The following is a 19,472-nucleotide window of genomic DNA, read 5'->3' as shown; positions in this document are numbered from 1 at the left end:
GCGCCAAAATAAAGTCAGGACTGAAGAGCTGATAGGAGTGACCCAGCAGCATTTATTTAGCCAGGACTAGCCCCCTCAGCGCTGAAACCGGTACCGGGGCCAGCCGCGAGCACCAAACCATTATCGACTGTAGGGAGACGGTGGCTGCCCTCGTGTTGCGCCTGCGGAACACACGCGCGTTACCCGGCGGGGCAGAGGAACCGGCTCTGCCCGGCGTTCGGCCACCGCCGAGGCACCGGGGCTGTACCGAGCGGCCGCGCTCCTAGCAGGGCTCCGGGAACGCGGGTGGAAGAACAGAACCCCACGGGCACGGAGTCGGGTCAGCTCAGAAGCTCGGCGAGGACCCGCCGGTAGCGAGCGCCGGGCCGGAGCCGGGACCGGGCCGGAGCCAGGACCGGGACACCGGGACCCCACGTGGGCACCGTTCGGGTGCGTTCGTCACTTCCGGGGCGGGGCAGAGCACCGGAAGCGGCGGTTGCCCGGTAACCGTTGCTCGGCAACGGCGCCGCAGCGCAGCCATGGCGGAGGATGAGGCCTTGCCCGTGGTCACTTTCGGGAGTCTCATGACCGAGGGAACAGCCCTGAGCCGGCGCGGCCAGCACGACAAGGCTCTGGGCTGCTTCAATGACGTGAGGGCGCCGCGGCCCGAGGGCACCGAGCTGCACGCGGCGGGAGGGGCCTCGGGGTGGGGCCGCCGCTCGGTTCAGGCGGGGGAAGAGGCGGGGGGGGACCCATGGAAAGAGGGGAAGGCACGGAGGGATGTGTCCCCAGAAGGTCTCGGCACGAGGGGGTGACCCAGACAGGGCAGTTCAGGGACAGGGCAGCGCCTGCAGCATAGAGAACCTGTGAACAACAAGAGGATACTCTTATCCCTAAAAACCTTGTGGTTTTGTCCTCATCTGTCGTCAAGATCCATGTGGGAACTGTGCAGGTGGCATCAAATACCTGCAATTGTGTATTTGTGGTGTTGAGCCAGCCAGCACTGGTGACTTGTCCATGTCTGGTGACATGTCCATGTCTGTGGTTCCAGGCGCTGAAACTGAGGGCAGGAGACAAGCACTGCCTTATCACCCGCTCCAAGTGTTTCCTGAAGCTTGGAGACACAGAAAACTCCTTGAAAGATGCTGAAGCCTCGCTCAAAATTGACAAAACATTCCCCGAGGTAACCAGCTGAAGTGGTAGGAGGGGGGTGGCCAAGGGCTGGCCTGGATCTGGGAGACCCTGGAGGGTCTGAGGCAGAGCTGTGAGGAAAGAGCTCACTCCAAACACTCCTGAGATTTCTATTGCTCTTGGAGCTGTCGAGGTGCTCAGGCACCTCCAGGTTTGGGGTTTAATGTGTGTGAGTTGTTACAGCCCTGGGCTCTCACTTCTGCCTGGCAGGAGTTACTTGAGATCCATGAAAGTTTTCCCTCCTTTTAATAATTTCGTTTCCCAAATGTCATTTTAGGGGCTTTACCAAAAAGCAGAGACACTGTACACCATGGGTGACTTTGAGTTCGCGCTGGTGTTTTACCACCGAGGCCGGAGGCTCCGCCCAGATATACACAAATTCCAGCTGGGCATCAACAAGGCCGAGGAGGCGATTATCAACTGCCTTGGGAGTAAGAAGTGTCACTTTCTGGCCCCCATGAGCCCGGATGATGCTGTTCAGGGCCCAGCTGATGGCAAATCAGCTCTGCAAGTGACCCAAGAGCCCCACACCAGGGTCTCTCTGCTTCTGGGTCCATGTTATTTGTGGCAGATAAATGCAGAAGCAGCAGGAAGCACCACAAAGAGCCAATCCTGCTCTTTTTTTCTTTTGTTCTTTACTTCTGCCCTGTACATACACAGTGTCTGATCCCTTTAGTTCTGTAGGTAAATCCTGACACTCCATTTTCCAAAATCATCATGGAAACATTCCAGGGAATACAGACCAGAGCAGCTCATCTCATCAGGGACCTGACTGTGGCCTCCCAGTACATAAGGGGAGCTGACAAGAAAGTTGGAAATACTATTTACAAGGGCCTGGAGTGCCAGGACAAGGCAAGGAATGGCTTCCCACTGCCCAAGGGCAGGGTTAGATGGGATATTGGGAAGAAATTCTTCCCTGTGAGGGTGGGGAGGCCCTGGCACAGGTTGCCCAGAGCAGCTGTGGCTGCCCCATCTCTGGAAGTTTCCAAGGCCAGGTTGGACATGGCTTGGAGCAACCTGGTCTAATGGAAGGTGTCTTTGCCCATGGGAGGTGGAATTCCAGGGGATGGAACTGGATGAGCTCTAAGGTCCCTTCCAATCTAAACCATTCAGGGATTCTATGATCCTATGATCTACCTCCAGCACTAATTACAGAATCCATTTTGAGACCTTTATCCCTGTATTCAAAGTTTGGAAGGAAATATGCCATGCTATCTCAGACTGGCCTCCTGAAATCCTGACTCTCCTCCAGTTTTCATTGCACAAGAGCAGTGAAACTGTTGACTCTTGTAACGAGCTCTGCTTTCATCATTCGTGGCTCAGATCACTGAGCAGGTCCTGTAGAGGCAGGAAAGGCCAAGGACCTCGTGGGGTTCAAAACAAACTGAAAACTTGTCCCTTTTCCCTTAGTTTTTCTCTCAGCTCTGCTAGCGGGCATGGACAGCACCTGCCCCACTGTGGGGACCAGACACACCTCACCTGGGGCTGCCACCTCTGACACGTGAGTGGAGCACCCATGCAGGGCTCATCTGGGGCTGCCAGACCTGTCCGGCGGGTTGGAACTGCTCGGGTGGATCCCGGAGCCTGTCCCTGCCCAGCTCCTGACATGCCCCACTCACACCCTACACAGATCCCCAGATAGGCCAGGGCCTCCCTCTCCCAAAATTTCAAAATTTCAGCCCTCCCCCAGTGCAGGGATTAACATGTGCCAGTGGCACCAGAGCCTGCAGCACTTTCATATGGGATAGTTATTTAGAAAACAGGGAAGATTTCCAGATCTGGCTTGCTTTCCTCCATTCCTTCTGCTTCCTGAGCTTAGCACAATGCTCAAATATCATCACAGCTCCCAGCTGAAATCTTCCCAGCTCAGTATCCCAAGCCAAGAACTCTTAACCACCTTTGAGCCCCTGGGCTGCAGGCACAGGAATGGATTAAAAAACTAGAAAACTTACTTTAAAGTAGTCAATAGCTCTGAGGTGCAGGGAAGCATGGAAACATGTCAGCACGGATTTAGATGTTTGAATAGTTGGGAAATGCACACACATCAACAGGGTCCATCCCCAAATTGCTTCCCTGGCTCTGCTTTACCTGGAAGGATCAGGAACATCTGCTCCCGTAATCCGCCTGTGTTCGTGCTGCTGGCCTGGGCTATGGCTGTGCCTAAGGGAATTCTGCAGCAGCCTTGGAAGCTCTGTCCTTCCCCCAGAACAAACAAAGAGCTGTTCCTCACTCTCCCCTCCCACGGTGCAGACAGACGGTAGAACTGGGCGTCAGTGAAAACACAACGGGTATTTTGCCCTAATCAGTGCACAAACCTTTAAAATACCTTTCTTTCAATTTTATGCTTCAGCTGTGATCCCCCAGAAGAACCTGCATCCTTCTCCTTCTTCAGTTTCCATGCAGGATGTACCCTGTCTGTAGGAATATTGCAACTGTGTGAATTAAAATCCCAAGAGGAGCTAGTGGATGAGCTGCATTCCCTGCTTCCTGAACACACCAACACCCGTATTCCATGGGAAAGAGTTAGAAAAGCTTTGGTTGAAACCAAACACTTTGGGCTTGGCACCTTGATGGGCGTTTTACTCACAACACCCTGCATGGCTGCTGTGGGCCACTAACACGGACTCCTCTGTGTCTGCAGATCCATCCGCAGTGAAGCTGGAGAACACGGAGGAGCTGTGCTTCGTGAGCAGGCAGGCAGAGGTACAGCATGGGGCTCTTTCTGAAGAAGCTTCTAGAGTTGTTGTAATGCTAAAACTGCCTGAAATGGGCACCTGAGGGGTGACAGTCCCCACAGGGACATGCCTGTGGGAGCAGTGGGCCTGCTGAAGGGCCTCTTGAGGATTAAAACACACTGACCCATCATGAGAGTGTTTCTCACCTGCTTCTAATGCAGGTCTGGCTCAAGCCACCCAAAATTTAAAGGGGAAGGCAGAAGGGCAGGAAGAGTCACCATGGAGTAACAAAACCCAGCTTGGAATTTCTTCTCCAGCCCATATCTGGGGGTGTTGCCAGTCACCCATCTGAGGCTAATGAGTAACAGCCCAGAGGTCGAGGAGGGTACAGTGAGCTCCAGTATTGACTTTGGGTTTACCTGATGTTTAAGGGTCACAGTTTTGATAATGGACACTTTTCTCTATTGCTACACTTTTGGGTGCTCCATTGCAGTAGTGTCTTGTTCCTCTGAGAGGCCAGAACTAGTTCTTGTCCTTTCTATAACACCCTTGTGGTCCCCAGGGAGCACAACTGGCTGCAGAATTTCATAGCCAAAGCAGCTGGTGAGACACTGACTTTTTGCTTTAATTTAAAAAAGAAGCTGTCTTATATGGAGTGTAAACAGAATTCTGCTCATCCCAGTGTTCCCCACTGATGTCCCCCGACTCCTTTTGCTTTTTTCTAGCTGCAGAGAAAAAAAGACAACCAGCAACAGCAGAACAAACTGACTAAGGATCAAAAACGGACGAAGAAGCAGAGTCCGAAAACAGAGCGACAGCTTCTGGGAGAGCTTTATGCTGACAAGGCGTACCTGGAGAAGTTGCTCAAGGATGAAGGTGTTTCTCCTTCTCAGAAGATTCTACTTTTCTTTCATCCTTTTAAAAATGATTCTTTATTTCTCTTCTTCTTTTATATCCCTGTGACTCTTCCTTAGTTGTACCAGAGCCCACATAGCACATGGTGCTCTCAGTGGTGGGGACACAGGCAGGTGTCACCTCATGGGGCTGTGACTCTTCTGTGGGTTTGTTATAAATGCTGTTAAGGTCAAGATGCAGGAATTGGAGAAGTATCTTATTTTAGAAAAAGGCACACAGATGATTCTCCTTTAGTCATATTTCTAGGGAACTTTTCACTCAGAAATAGAGAAGTGCTTAAGATTTGGTCTGCTCACAGGTTTTGTGGTATTGCCAGCATTAATTATACATGTGGGCGGTCTGGTTTCCAGGCAGGTAAAAGCCCTCTCAGTTTCCATGTGCCAGCCTGATCCACAGCACTGTTCAAAGTGCCCTGTCAATACAGATGTGCCATACAGATGTTCTGTCCCAGAGAAGAGCACAGCTGGCCTTGCTTTCTGGACCCCTTCTTGGCTCTCATCAGCAGGGAAGGGAGCAGATAGAGGGCTGGAACACCAGCTCAGCTCACTGAACCACACAGGATGCGTAACAGAGTTTTTTGTTAACTCCCCCATCACCTCAGCTCTGAGGAGCATGGGACACTTTCATTTCCAGCACTGTCTGTGTCAGAGCAAGAAAACGTTCCCAATCAATTCCCCACTGAGCTGCAGCTCAGGTCTGTTGATTCTCACCTGGGTTCTACCTTATCTTATTTCCAGACTTGATGCAGAGCAGCACAAGGCAGGGGATCAAAGTCATGGACCTGGTTTTGGATGGCATCTCCTACCTGAACCACCGCCGGGACTTCTGGCAGCAGCAGAAGCCGATGTACGCCCGGGTGTACGAGCGCAAGCTGCTGCGGCAGGGGAGGATGCAGGACAAGAAACGGAAATCATCTGACATTGGCAGATCCATCGCAAAGGATATGGAGGACATTGAGTTGTGTAGGTTCCTGGCTGGAAGCTGAGCGCCTCCCACTGCTTTGGGAGCTCTAACTATTCCCAAGCTTTGTCTGAGGGTAACCCACTTCATCAGCTCTCACTTCCTGGGTATCACAGAATTCCAAGATGGTTTGGGTTGGAAGGGACCTCGAAGTTCACCCCATTCCACCCCCCCGCCATGGGCAGGGACACTTTTCACTATCCCAGGTTGCTCCAAGCCCCATCCAAACTGGCCTGGAACACTTCAAGGGATGGGGAATTCACAACTTCTCAATGTCTCTGTGTCACACTCCAGTGTCAAACTCTGCTCCCTGTCCCCAGGTCTGGCCAGAGGCTCCGCTGAGGAAAGCTGCAGGAAAGCTGAGCGGATGCTGAGAAAGATACAAGGGTGGACAGAGGAGGAAGTTCCCAACAAGAATGAACTGATTGGGAACCTCCACAGCTGTATTGGGAATGCACACTTGGCAATGGGACAAATGGAAGCAGCTTTGCACAGCCATAAGATGGATCTGGATTTTGCCAGGAAGAAGTAAGTTCTGGGTAGTTCAGGTGGGTGGGGAAAGGGGAAAGTACCTCTGTGGGGGTGTTTTAGCATTAGGTTATGTAATTATCACCTGTGAGTTTAACAGGACTACACATCCAGCTCTGCCCAAGTATTAGGGTCTGTGGTGACTTTTTATCTTCATTATTTCAAAAATAAGGAGCCTGAAGCAGATTTTTAAGGACCCACGGCACAGGGCACATTGAAACATCTGCTGAAGCAAAGCAAAAGAGCACAAGTCCCAGTCTCAGCACTTGAGCCTTGAGCAGGCAATTCCTTCTCAGGAGGATCAGGCTCACCAGTTTTCTGCTACATTTTGTCTTAAACCCCTTTTCATACAGACCATTAAGCATGGCTTGAAATAAAGGTCTCTTCCAGGTGCACTTGCCTGTCTGCACTGGACACATCCCACGGCTCTTCCGGCTGAACCACAGAGGAACAAAATGTAGTCTTAGATTTAGCAAGAGTTTGCAAAGCATAGCAGAAAACATGGAACAGTGGCTTGAAGTGAAGTGATTTGGGATTTATTTTTGTCAGTAGTGCACTGGGCTGTCACAATGTCACTGGGTGGTTGTTTCTCATTTTCAAAAATCCTTTTGGAAATGAATGTTGGTTTAGGAGAAGGTTGCCTCTCTCCTGGTGATCGCACTCCCCGAGTGCGCCAGGTAAAGGCAGGAATTGGCAGGAGATTCCTGGGTTTGGGATCTCTCTACACGCGAAGTTGCCTTTAAGGACCGGTGGTGACGGGCGGGCCGCGCCCTCTGGCGGCTGCATCTGGAGACGCCGCTAATGACTCGTTAATGACTCGCGTTAATGACCCCGTGAAGGGGGTTTGAACTGGATCTCACCCCAACCGGACTGTGATTCCATGACTCCCATCACATTTATCTGCTCCTCGCATAGGCTTTTTCATCTCTAAGGTAGGGGTAGGCAGAGCCGCTTCTGAAGTTGAGAACGAGGATAATTAAGAAAAAAATTAAAGCCCACAGGCTCCATTATTACAGAAGGAGCTGCCTGTAGCATGGAGCAAAGCTCAGTCCAAGCACAGGATCAGGGCTGGTGTCAGGAGCCTGCAGACACACTACAGATGCCTTTTTGGGTCTGTTGCTTTGAAAGACAGAAATCATCCATGAGTGTCAGGGACACAGAGGGAAACGGAGGCAAAGAGAAGTGGAAAGATTTTCCCAAGGACTGCCAGGTTTGCACAAAAATTAATAATAATCAAAGGCAAAGCTAAACCATTTCCCATGTGTCTCATGGAGTCAGCTGCCAGACCTGTAGATAAAATCAAAAATCAACCTTGATTTCATGACTTTCAGCCTGACCTGGGCCCTTTACTTCCCAGTGCTTCCCTGAGGGCATGGGGGGCACCAAAGGGACCATGAGGCTGAAGAAACCCAGAGTGGGTGAGGAACAGGACGATGTCAGTGCCACAATCCCTTTGTCTCCCCACCGCAGCGCTCTGACGGACGCCGTGTCCCGGGCCCTGGACAACATCGGCCACGTGTACGCCCGAACCGGCAGGTTCCAGCAGGCCATCAACACGTAAGTACAGCCCAGCAGGAAGGACATCGGGGGTTGGAGTGACCCAGGTCACGGCTCTTCAGCTGTGTGTTCTCACTGCAGCTCGATCTGGGGAAATTTTCACACCTGAACCCTTCGCTATCAAAGCAGTGATTGAGTCGTAACTGTACCCAGTGAGGGTTGGTAAAGATATGTCTGTCTTAATCTTCTTGAAGCTGGGAGGAGAAGATTCCACTGGCCCAATCCAGCCTGGAGAAGGCCTGGCTGTTCCACGAAATTGGACGGTGCTACCTCGAGCTGGATAAAGCTGAAGAAGCCCAAGATTACGGCCAGAAGTCCCTGCAGTCAGCAGATGAAGACGGAGATGTGGAGTGGCAGCTCCATGCCACTGTGCTGGTGGCACAGGCACAAGGTAAAGATGTGGGCACAGGTTTTGCTCTCAGGGTGTAGAAGCTGGTCTGAAAACATCTCTGGGATTTAACAGCCAAAGCAACTGCTCAGTTCAAGACTGGCTTGATTAATTCTTGCTGTTCTCCTGATCCTGGGCTAAACCAGCGGATATCCTTGTCTGTTCCAGTGAAATTGAAAGATTACCGTTCTGCAATCATGAATTTTGAAAGGGCTCTGGAGAAGGCGAAGCTTGTGCCCAGTGAAGCTGCTCAGAATGGCATCATTGCGGTAAGGGGGCTGCTGCGGGGAGGAGGAGCCCTGGACAGCATCTGTGAGGAGCTGTTATCCCAGCTGGATACTCCAGCCAGTAATGCCATAGAAATGCAGTAGAAATGCAGTTTTACAGTAGGAAAGGACTTCATAACGATAGCAGAGAGCAAAAGAAAACAGGGAAATATTGGGTATGTTGCTGCATTTCTGGGGCTTTCATAAGAACCACATCCCTTTCAGGCCTTGGATAATGTGAGCAAAAGCTTCATTGCGGAGCTGAAAAAAAGCCACAAAGAAGCGACGACGGTTCCCTCACAGCAAGGTACTTGTCGTTCACACCTCTGCGCCCAGAAATGGAAAAAAAAAACCCACTTTCCTGTTCAGCACCTTAGAATTCCCACAGCACCCATTTCCTTGCAAGTGTTGAATTAAAATCTTGGTGGAAGTCCAGCATTGCTCCAGCTGCGCTCCCAGATCCGGCCGTGCCCAGCTTAGAGCGGGAGATGGCAGCGTTCCCTGAGGGTCCCCTGCAGCCCGACACTCCAGCCCTGCCCCGCCCCTCCTGGGGTTCGGTGGGGGGATCCTGGCAGGGCTCTGTGCCCGCAGCCCCCGGGGCTGGTCTCCTCAGGCCGTGCAGCCCAGCACCTGCCGTCCCAGAACGTAGAGGGGAGTGAGAGATTCCTGGTGAGGGCAAGGGAGTCCGGGGGTCTTTCTTGTGCCCATCTGCTGAGTGCTAGAACGTGGCTTAAGTTTCCTTTTTCCTTCCCAGATCGTTCCATCAGCAGTGAAAACGTAACAATTACCATTGAGAATGTGGAAGAGAAGGAAAAAGAGGAACAACTCACGGAGAGCCAAGATGAAAAGCCAAAGGATTAAAAGCCAAAAGAGGAAGCCAGAAACGAAATAGAAGCAGATGGAAACATTAAAGAGGGGGAAACGGACAAGGAAATGAAGGAGAGCAGTGGGGGAAAGTAGAGCCGAGGGGGGAAGATTAAATAAATATTGAATAAGAGCCATACCTAGCACTGGAGTGGTGTATCCCTAGCAGGGAAGAGCTGGTCTGAGCCGCCGCCGTACTCAGAGCGCAGCCTCCCCCCGCCTTGTACCCCCCTCTCGCGGCCCCGGCCCCGCCGCGGCTCAGGACGGTCCCGGCAGCATCCCCGGGAGCTGCCGGGCGGGGCGGGGGCCTGAACCCTGGGGCCCCCCCGCCGCCCCGGGGAGGGTTCGGCCCGGCCCTCGGGGGCGGGCGGGCCCTGGGGCTATGAAAGGAGCCGCGGCCGCGGCCGCCCCAGAGCCGCTTCCCCGCCGCGCCGCTCCGCACCGGCGGCCGCCCCGGAGCCGCTGCCCTCACCATGGTAAGTGGGGCCGGTGGGATGGGGACTGGGATCGGGATCGGGACTGGGGTCGGGGCCGCCGCTCCGCCCGGGCAGCGGTTCCGATTCCCAGGAGGGCGGAAGCGCCGGCGGCGTCGCCGACACGTGCGGCTGCGGCTGGGGCTGGGGGAGCGCGGAGGCGGCCGGGCCCCGAGAACGGCCCCGGGGGCCCGTGGCTCCGTCCCGGGGGTCCCGGGACACCCTGGGGGCTGGCGGGGCACGGGCAACTCGGGTCGGGGGCGATCGCTCCCTCCACGCGAGCCCCTGTTCCGTGGGGAGCCGGACACAAGCGGGAGCTTTGTGGGGGCGGGGGGGGGGCCGGGCCCGGCTCAATGGGAGATTGTCCGGCGAGACCCCGCTCCTCCGGGCTCTGCGGAGCCTTTGTCCGCCCGGGCCGGGCCGTGAAGGCGCCCGTTGTCCCCGAGCCGGCGGCGAACAATGGCCCGGGGGGGCCGCGATTGTTCCTTTGTTCACGGGGCTGAAAAGCGCCTCAGTCCCCTCAGCAGCTGCTGCGGCAGAACAGCGGCCCCGCTCCCCGCCCGCGGGACAGCCCGGTGCGGGGACAGCCCGGCCCGGGGCCACCGCAGCCCCGGCTCCGGCCGTGCTGTCCCCTGGCAAGCGGGGCACCTGCGCTGCGAGGAGGAGCAGCGCCCCAGGTAACTCAGCGGCTTCCTCCTGTGTGAGCACTTTGAGCCCCGAGTCCGCGGGGAAGGCAGCACGGGGGTCGCTGGGGAGCCCGGAGGTCCCTGCTGCTCTCGGGGGCCCGTGTGTCCCCGCCTGGGTGCGAGGCTGCAGCTGACCCCAGGACAGGCAGTGCCCGTGGGAACTGTGGGGTCCTGCTCCCAGGGCATTTGGAACCAAACCCATCTGCACCTTCTGGAATAAAGAGATGGGGAAATTCAACACGTGAAAAGTGTTTTTTTAAAACAGCATCACTCCGCAAACTGGAAAAGCATTTTTCTGGCCCAGGCAGAGCATTTATGTTTTATGTAAAACCTCTCAATTTTTGCATCAAAGGCAAAATTCACTCCTGAGCATCACTCCCATGATCTTTGGCTTCAGCAGGTCCAGTGGATCCCAGGCTGGACTGGCCTACAGGCAGCTGGGGAGGTGGAAAGTTCATGTATTGACCCAAAAAACAGTGTCTGCCTCGTTGATGCTATTGAGGACTTGCACAGCTGAAGAAATCCCTCGTTTCTTTTCAGTCCCATGTTTTCCCAGGCCCTACTGGGAATTAATCTGGGATTCCACTTACCAGAACTGCTGGCAGGAGGGGAGGGAGAGCCTGTGCCAGCTCCCAGCGGCATTTTCCGCTCACTGCTGCCAACCATGAGTGTTTCGTTTCCTCCAGCACTCGAGGTTTCACTTTCGAGTTCTACCTAGCGGCTGCTGGGAGGGGTTTGGCTTTCCTGCAAGCTGTCTCAGTTGCTCTTCCCGAGAGGAGCCCGAATTCCCTCCTGCGAGGCGCTCGGCTGCTGATCCTCAGCGCAGCTCAGACAGCGACAGCATCATCCCTGCGGGCTGCTCTAGGAAACAGCCTCTTCCCTGGGAACGGGGTTTGTGATTCAGGTGAAGGGATGAGAGCGTGGCAGCTCTCAACCTGCTGGGACTTTCGGTTCCCGTTGGGCTCCTCCACGGGTCCCTGCTCTCGCATCCGGCAGCCACAGGGTTTTGTTCAAGCGTTCAGACTAAATGTGCCACAGAAGGAGCCCTGCCTGGGCTGGGGCTTTGTGGCAGCTCATGGTGCTTGAGAAACCCCTTCCTGGCAGGGCAGGGCTGCAGCTGCTGAGGCCAGAGCGGGGCTGAACCTTCAGCCCTTGGGTGGGATGCAGGTCCCTGCTGTGGGACCAGCCAGAGCAGCTGTGGGAGGAGGTGTCAGCTGAGCAGGGCACCCAAGTGAGGGAGTGTGGGGGAGATGCTCCCTGTGCCCCATCCTTCCCACTAAAGGTGCCAGCAGGGCCACATTGTCTCTGGGGTTCCTGCCCTGCAAAGTGTTTTCTCCTTCCATTTCAGAACAGAGGTTTCTCCAAGAAGAGTCACACTTTCCTGCCTAAAATATTTAGAAAAATGTCTACTCAATCAGCGAAAGAGAGGCCTGAGAGTTTGCACTTCCCATTCCTGGACGATGAAGACACCATCTCCACACTCAAAGAATCCAAAACCTTTTTCATCCTCCGGGGCCTGCCCGGCAGCGGGAAGTCCACCCTCGCCCAGGCCATCCATGATCGGTACAAAGATGCCTGCAAGGTCATCTCTGTCGATCACTATAAAATTACACCGTTAATAAGAAGCTCCATTCCCGAAGAGTACTCCAAGGTGGATGAGGATCTAGTTGACTATTGCAAACGGGAGATCAGCGTCATCGTTTTGGATGACACTCACCACGAGCGGGAACGGCTGGACCAGATCTTTGACATTGCTGACAAGTACCGGTACAAAGTCATCTTCGCCGAGCCCAAAACCCCGTGGCGCTTGGATTGTCCCCAGCTAAAGGACAAGAATCAATGGAAACTATCCGTGGAAGAGCTGAAGAAGATGAAGCCAAGCTTGGAGAAGGAATTCCTCCCCATGTATTTTGGGTGGTTTTTGAGCAAAAGAAGTTCGGAGATCCTGAGGAAGGCTGGCCAGGCATTCCTGGATGAGCTTGGGAGTCTCAAAGCCTTCAAAAAGGAGAGTAAATACTGTATGTATTATGTTGTCTTACCACGTTTTTACCTGTTGATGTTAACAAGTCTGATCAGCTTCTAAAGTCAATTTTTAAAGCTGTCAACAAGAAAAGCTTTGTAAAGCTACTAATCTGGTGTTCATAGTTGACAAAGTTGCTTTTGTAAGTAAAAATAAATTAAAGAGTTTTTCCCAAGTTTGTTTAGCTCTGGCCCCACAGGGCACTGGGCTCGGGTGGCAGCAGCAGGACATGGGGTCCTGGGTGTCCTCTGTTTTGGAAAGGCTGAACAATCCCATCCCTTAGGGGACTCTCACGTCATCAGGTTTAAGATGAGCCACGGTGATGCACAAAAGCTTCTGTTCTCTGGCTCCATCTGCAGAGAGCCTGGGAGGAGGGAGGGGTTTGGCTTCCCACCCAGTGCTCCCCCAGCAGCCAGAGAGATGAGATGTGAAGGCTGGGGTAGGGAAGGGAGTCGAGGTGGGACTGGGGCTCCTGATCGGGAGGATCAGGACAGTGACATTGTTTACTTGTATCTGCAGTTCCTTCTGCTACCGAGGATCCCAAAATAAAAATAGATCTCACCAGCTACTTTGTGAAGAGGCCACCTGGGGTCCTGCACTGCACCACGAAGTACACCGAGTTTGGGAAAGCAGCCGGAGCTGAGGAATATGCACAGCAGGAAGTGAGTGCTGGGGTCCCACTTCCTCCCCACACCCCCTGTGTCCCCTCCCTCCCCAGAGGGGTGTCCATGAGCCTGGGGAAGGGTTGGGGATGGGCTTTGCTCTGAGTCAAGAGGCCAAATACAGGGACAGGAACTATGACCACGTGGCCTGTGCAAGAGAAAAGGCAGAATTGTGGAGACGGTGGTTGTTTCCTATTTCCAAACAAAATACTCCCAGTTTCCCCGATCACACATGACTTCCAGCATCATCTCTGACAGCTTGAGTTGAATGATGATGAATTGAAGTATTTACATTCCCAGATCGATTATTTCAGAGCACATAAGCCCAGGTTAAATATTGGAAGGACAGAGATGTTACCAGCACCAAATCCACAGAGCTGGGACATCAGGCACCGACCTTCTCCTTGCTCTGGGTATTTTGACCATGTCACAGCGAGAGCTGCCATGAGCAGCCACATCCCCGAGCCTGGGGGCAGTGACCGCAGGGCAGCGCCGTGAATCCCCACCCACAGGCACTAATGCTGATCTGTGTGCGTGTCCCTCTCCTCCAGGCCGTGAAGGCTTCCTATGGCAAAGGCTTCACCCTCTCCATCTCGGCGCTGTTCATCACCACAAAGACTGTCGGGGCTCGCATCGAGCTGAGCGAGCAGCAGCTGCTGCTGTGGCCCGGGGACGCCGACAAGATCCTGTCCACGGACAACCTCCCGCGGGGCAGCCGGGCCCACATCACCCTCGGCTGCGCCAACGGCGTCGAAGCCGTCCAGACCGGGCTCGACCTGCTGGAGTTTGTGAAGCTGGAAAAGGCAGGGAACAAAGGGGAGCAAGTGGGGGAAATCGGAGGAGGGAAACTGCTGTATTTTGATAACGGTATGTGGATGCTTGTGCTGTCTAAAAAGATTGATGTGAAGGCGATATTCTCGGGATACTATGGGAAGGGAAAACTTGTGCCAACGCAGAGCACCAACAAACGGGGTTCTGCCTTTAGCTCCTGCACCATCATCTAGGAGCACGGGCAGAGCAGCTCCTCGGCTTGTTTTTAAAAGGCAAGTAACTCCTGTAACCTTAAAAGTGTAAAGAGAAATAATTCTACCTTTACTAAAGTCAACCCTTCTGCCCACCCCAGCGTGAAGCCTCTGGGGAGTTATTGGCCTCAGAAAAGGAAGAAAACAAGCAACTCCTGACTGAAATGGTCACAGATTTTAATGTGAGTTTTGGAGGGAACCAACTGGGGTGTCCTGCTTGTTTTCTTCCTTGGAGAAAGATCAGCTCTGGGCTTTTATCGCTCCCCTCTGAACCACAATCGTTCGATCTTTACCTGTTGGCACTGACCAAAGGCTGTCAGTTGCTGGTCTGAAGCCATGGGAACTGCAGGATGTCCCTCCCCTCCCACACCCAGGGACTGACATCGGCTGTTCTGGCAGCCAATTACAGGGTCAGACCTAGCAAGACCCAGGCATGGGTCACTCCTGTCAGGAGTCCTGTCCTTACCAAGGGTTTGGTCCCTAAGGACAGACCTTGCTGAGGGCAGCGGGTCCTGGCAGCCCTAATCGCAGGCCGGTCCCGCAGCTGCCCAGTGGGCTCATCCCAGCTCCCATCCCTCACAGCAAAGATGCTCTGGGGACAGCCAGGAGGAGGGCACTGTGCCAGGTGATGTCTTAATGACACCAGCCATGGACTTAGGGGGAATCAAGTGAAACATCAGGACAGGGAGCCAATTCCTGCAAAGCAGCTCCAGCCACTTCCCTCCACCTGAGCTGGACCAAGCACCATCCCGTGTCCTGTAGGGAACAATCCTGCCTTGGCAGGGAGTGGAAGAGATGAACTAACATCTTTTCCATCTTATTTGATAGAAACTAAAATCATGTCTGAAGTACAGAACTGGACTTCATGCAAGATTTTACTCCCTTCCTCTAATGCACTTGAATGTTAAGAGTTAGGCTGGAGTAACCCCGTAGTGTAGGAAGTGGAGGCACTGTAACCACGTAACTCACGTCTGCTCAAACCTAAACCCCGGCTGGAAGTTACTGACCCAGAACTTCTGTCATTAAATCTGTTTTATTGAAACTTGGGTTTGTGCTCTGCCAGGCCCTGTCCCAGCAGGGCAGTGGCTCCTGGGCATTGTTTAACACAAAGCTCCACTAACAGCCCCAGGTCAGGTCCCAGCTTGACCTCCTGCTCTGGCTCAGGGTCTGGGGAGCAGCAGAGTGACATTAACCCACACTAACACTGTAAATACTGACTGTGTTTGAGGCGTGGCCTGGGCTGGGGCTGTCGCTGGGCACAGCTCACCCCAAATCCAATGCTGCCGGCGCAAGGAGCGTTTCTCCTCTGATTGTTGAGGCCAAAAGCAGGGAGAGCTTTGGTGCTTGTCTGGTACCAAACACTCTGCCATGAAAGCAAAATACTTCCTGCTGTTCCAAAGCAAAGGATTAAATTCTCATTATAATATGAAAGAGTGAGCTATAAACCCACCCAGAGCACCTGTGACCCTCCATGGAGAAACCCTTCCAAGCTTTCACAGTGGCAGCAGCTGAGTGCCCAAGGCTCAGCCAAGGCCTCTCCTGACAGAACCTCAAGGGTTTGTTCCACCAAAGCTCTATAAGGTATTTGCCAGCACTGGCTCAGGGGCCGGCTGAGCCCACACCCCCAGCACCCAGGTCACTCCAGCACTGGAATACTCAGCTGGAATATCTCCTTCATCTGCCTGTTCAAGAACAACAGTGACACTGTCGTCGTTTGAGTTTTTATTAGTTTGTACATCATATACAGTTTATAATAAAGTAAAACCGATTGCATATGGGTCTGCTCAGGCTGATTTCCCATACAAACACGGCATCAGGAGTTCTGCTAAGGAAGTAAACAACAAATATTCACATTTTTACCATTCACATCCTAGAAAGGTCCAAGAGGGACAGTCGGTACCGATGCGGAGCCCGGCTGGGAGAGGATGAGGAGTTTGGCAAAGCAATGGGACAGTGATTGCTCCATGCAATTCCCCTTTCCTCCCAGGGAAAGGTTGAGCTATGTACACTGAGGTAAACATTCCGAATTCCAGTTCAGATAAATACGGCAGCACAGGGACAAGCTCCTCTCCAAGTGGCTTCGCATCGGTGCCTGGATTTGTCCTGACTATTCCGTAACGCTGTGACACACGGGCACTGCGGGGCTCAAGGTGCTCTCACGTGGCCCCTTGGATGCCACCTCACACCACGCTGTCCACACGAGCCATTAAGGGACAGTGGGGATGGGGATGGGACAGTTGGACAGGCTGGGATGGCAGCCGGGCTGCTTGTCCTGCTGGAGGCTCCCCACGGATCCTGCCCCCCTGGGCCACCCCTGGTGCTCCAGCTCAGGTGCAGTGTCCCAGCTCCCAGCCATAGACCAGAGCTGTCCCTCCAAGCTCAGATCTGGGTAAGGGAAAATGCCCAGCACTGCTCCAAGAAGGGATAACCCCATCCATGATGGTGGGAGTGGAGAGAGCCAGGCCTGGCCAGGAAGGCCAAAGCATTTCACATCGGCTCCCACAGTCATGCAGGGACCCACAATGGCCCCTGAGCCAAGGGCAGGGACAGCCACCAGCTATTGCCACCTGCCCCTGTCACAGCCCTGCCACAGCTGCCTGGGGACCAGCACTGCTCCAGGGACATGGGTAGGTGCAGCACACAGTTGTCCTGTTCCCTGGAGAAGGGGAGGGGAGAGGACAAGGCACAAATTTAAAATGGGATGAAAACCATCCATTGTAAATAAGAGAATATCTGGAATTATTACTGAAAGTGAGGAAGTCATTTGGAAATGGCAAAGCAGCACATGGCCCAACCCTGTGGCTGTTTGATGGCTGCAGATCCAGGGCCAGCGTGGCTGGACAGGGACTGGCACCAGCCTCTGTGTCAGTCACACCATGACAGCCCAGCAGCATGCACTCTGTATGTCAGCAGACAGAGAGAGCAGAGGGACCTACTATTCCATGGATAATACTCTTGTCCCTGAACAATTTGTCTTTTTCCTGTTTTCCAACTTGGATTTCTGCATTTACAACAGCCAGCAGTCATCAGCACTGGGGATCCTGCTCACTGAACGCTCACAGGATCAAAACCAAACCAGGTAGGTTCCTGTGCAGCCAGAGCAACAAGGAGCCTTAAGAGGGTGGCCAGAACCTCCTGAATGGACTTCACAGCTTTCCAACCCAAGGGAAAGCCTAACAGCCACACAATTCCTGATCTCCCTGCCAATACTGCAGTCCCACAGCAGAGCCCCCACATGCCAGCTCTGCCCACAGCCACACTTCTCACACATCTTCTGTAGTTCACAACTTTCCCAGAGACGCCAACAGCCACTTGCCAGTTCTTGAGCTGTTCAGAGCAACTACTCCCAGCTCGGCTGGTGGAAAACACCCCCTGACACACTAGCCCAGTCTGGCTCTCAGCCACAGCAGCTCTGCTCCTTCTTGTTCTCAGCAGCTCTCACAGCACCAACCATTCCTCCTCAGAGACCCTGGGCAGGAGTTGCCAGGCTGAGTCACACCAAAGTGTGTCCATCCCACCATGCCTGGGCCTTTGGCAGCACCACTGCCTGCACCTCCTTGTGCTCTTTGTCCTTCTAGAAACAGCGCAGGCACAGCATCACTTGGAGATGCTCATTCGTGGTGCCTGCAGCAAACCCCTGTGGCTGGTGGCTCCCGTGGGGCTGCGAGTGGTTGGAGCATTGGCACTCAGCTTCCCTGTAGCTACACACAACCACAGCCCACAGATAATGTCCTGGAACCACTGTGTGTGGAGACAACACCCCAAGCAATGCACAGCTGAGCCCATTTTTTTGGAAAGAAACAGAGTTTTGTCTCCCCAAGCCATGCTGGGACATGGTGGAGGTCACTGTGCCACTGGACACTGCTGCTGCCCTGAGGTGCCAGGTGCCACCAAGCCCTGCTCAGGCCTGCTCTGTGCCAGGGGGAACAGGGACTGCACAGGGCCTGGGGCACCCTGGGCTAGTGGAAGGTGTCCCTGCCCATGGCAGCGGGTTGGACTCGATGGCCTTCAAAGGCCTTCCAGCCCAAACCATTCCATGGGTCTACACATTTGCCTTCGCTTTGATTCACGTAACTACGCTCTGTAGAAAATCTTGGCACTCACCATATGAATATTTAACTACATTAAATCATGCATTCATGTACAGGTTATAATTAGCTGCTGTATACATTTTCTCTCCCAGAAGCAGAGCCATTCCACTCCTGTGCTCCAAGGAATGGGCTCACTCAGCTTGGAGAGAAGGAAGGGAGGAAGGAAGCTGGTCACACTTCCCTAGGGCAAGGGGAAATGAGAATAAACCCACTGACAGACACAGGACATGGCTCTGCTCAGCAATGGGAGACTGAGAACAGCCCAGACTGTATGGTGACATCAACACACACACAGGAAGAGACACCATGGATCCAAAATGCCACTAAACAGGCTTTGTAAACTCTGATTTACAGTGCCAGGAAAGCTGGGGAAGCATCAATGTGCATAGACCAGTATTTCAGTTCCCCAGGTACCCACCATTTCAGAGCCTGAAAAGTGCCACGACCCAGCTGCTCTCGGTGCACCTGGGTGGCTCCATCCCTCACACCGGTGTGAAGGACGTCGGAATAAATGTGGGAGAGTTGGGTTTTTCAAAGTACTACTCAGCACTGGTTCACTTAGAAAGCTGAGTTTCAAACAAGTTGTAAAATACTCTATTCTGCAGTGCTAAAATTTAAGCCCTTAAATTTTCCCTCTACGAAAGCAGATTGTCAAGAATCCTCACCAAACACCACGGCACGACCGTGACGGCAACGTCACCGCTGGAACCGCCGGGACCTCGGGGCCCCACACAGGTCCCTGTCCTGCTGAAGGACACACACAGCCCTCGGAGGGAGGAAGACAAAGACGTGGCATTCCCAGTGATCACCTCGTGCAATGAACTCCCTGCAGTGTTTGTTCTGCCGTGGGAGGGTCAATCAGGCGTTACAGAGTCACTGTGAGGGTCTCTCTCGGCACAGCCCAGCCTGTGTGCACAAACACCCATTGTCCGAGCAAACTCCGGCCTCCAACAGCCCCACGCTGCCGGGGTCAGCCCAGGATCCTGGCCACAGTCCCTCACTGAGCACCAACCCAGGACTTCCTGCCATAGCCCCACTGCCTCTTGCTCCCCTCACACCCCAGGCAGAGCACAACCTCCCGCGACTGGGCCTGGCAGCACTGTGCTCCAGAACCCACCACAGACGGGACTGAACTCACACAGAGCACCTGGACAAAAAGGTGCTGTCCATGCTCTAGAGAAAAGGGTGGAATTCT

At 53.8% G+C, this 19,472-nt stretch overlaps 2 protein-coding genes across 2 annotated transcripts; both read left to right on the top strand.

Moving 5' to 3' along the window:
* Positions 1–518: 518 nt before the first annotated feature.
* LOC309582214 (outer dynein arm-docking complex subunit 4-like) lies at positions 519–9,320 on the top strand (the record flags this gene model as incomplete). Its single annotated transcript, XM_082297252.1, has 12 exons — positions 519–629; positions 1,031–1,162; positions 1,448–1,601; positions 3,812–3,873; positions 4,571–4,721; positions 5,498–5,722; positions 6,041–6,248; positions 7,719–7,805; positions 8,000–8,196; positions 8,362–8,462; positions 8,685–8,766; positions 9,214–9,320. 12 exons carry the CDS (start codon positions 519–521, stop codon positions 9,318–9,320), a joined length of 1,617 nt encoding a protein of 538 aa, XP_082153378.1.
* A 434-nt stretch (positions 9,321–9,754) lies between these two features.
* LOC309582310 (2',3'-cyclic-nucleotide 3'-phosphodiesterase-like) lies at positions 9,755–14,168 on the top strand (the record flags this gene model as incomplete). Its single annotated transcript, XM_082297388.1, has 4 exons — positions 9,755–9,799; positions 11,831–12,500; positions 13,022–13,164; positions 13,716–14,168. Exons 1-4 carry the CDS (start codon positions 9,797–9,799, stop codon positions 14,166–14,168), a joined length of 1,269 nt encoding a protein of 422 aa, XP_082153514.1. The 5' UTR covers positions 9,755–9,796.
* Between the last annotated feature and the right edge of the window lie 5,304 nt (positions 14,169–19,472).

This window comes from Coloeus monedula, assembly GCF_965178545.1.
Source record: "Coloeus monedula genome assembly, chromosome: 26".
Classification (NCBI taxonomy): Eukaryota; Metazoa; Chordata; class Aves; order Passeriformes; family Corvidae; genus Coloeus; species Coloeus monedula.
Note: the sequence above shows the minus strand (reverse complement) of the source record. Positions and strands in the feature narration are given on the sequence as shown.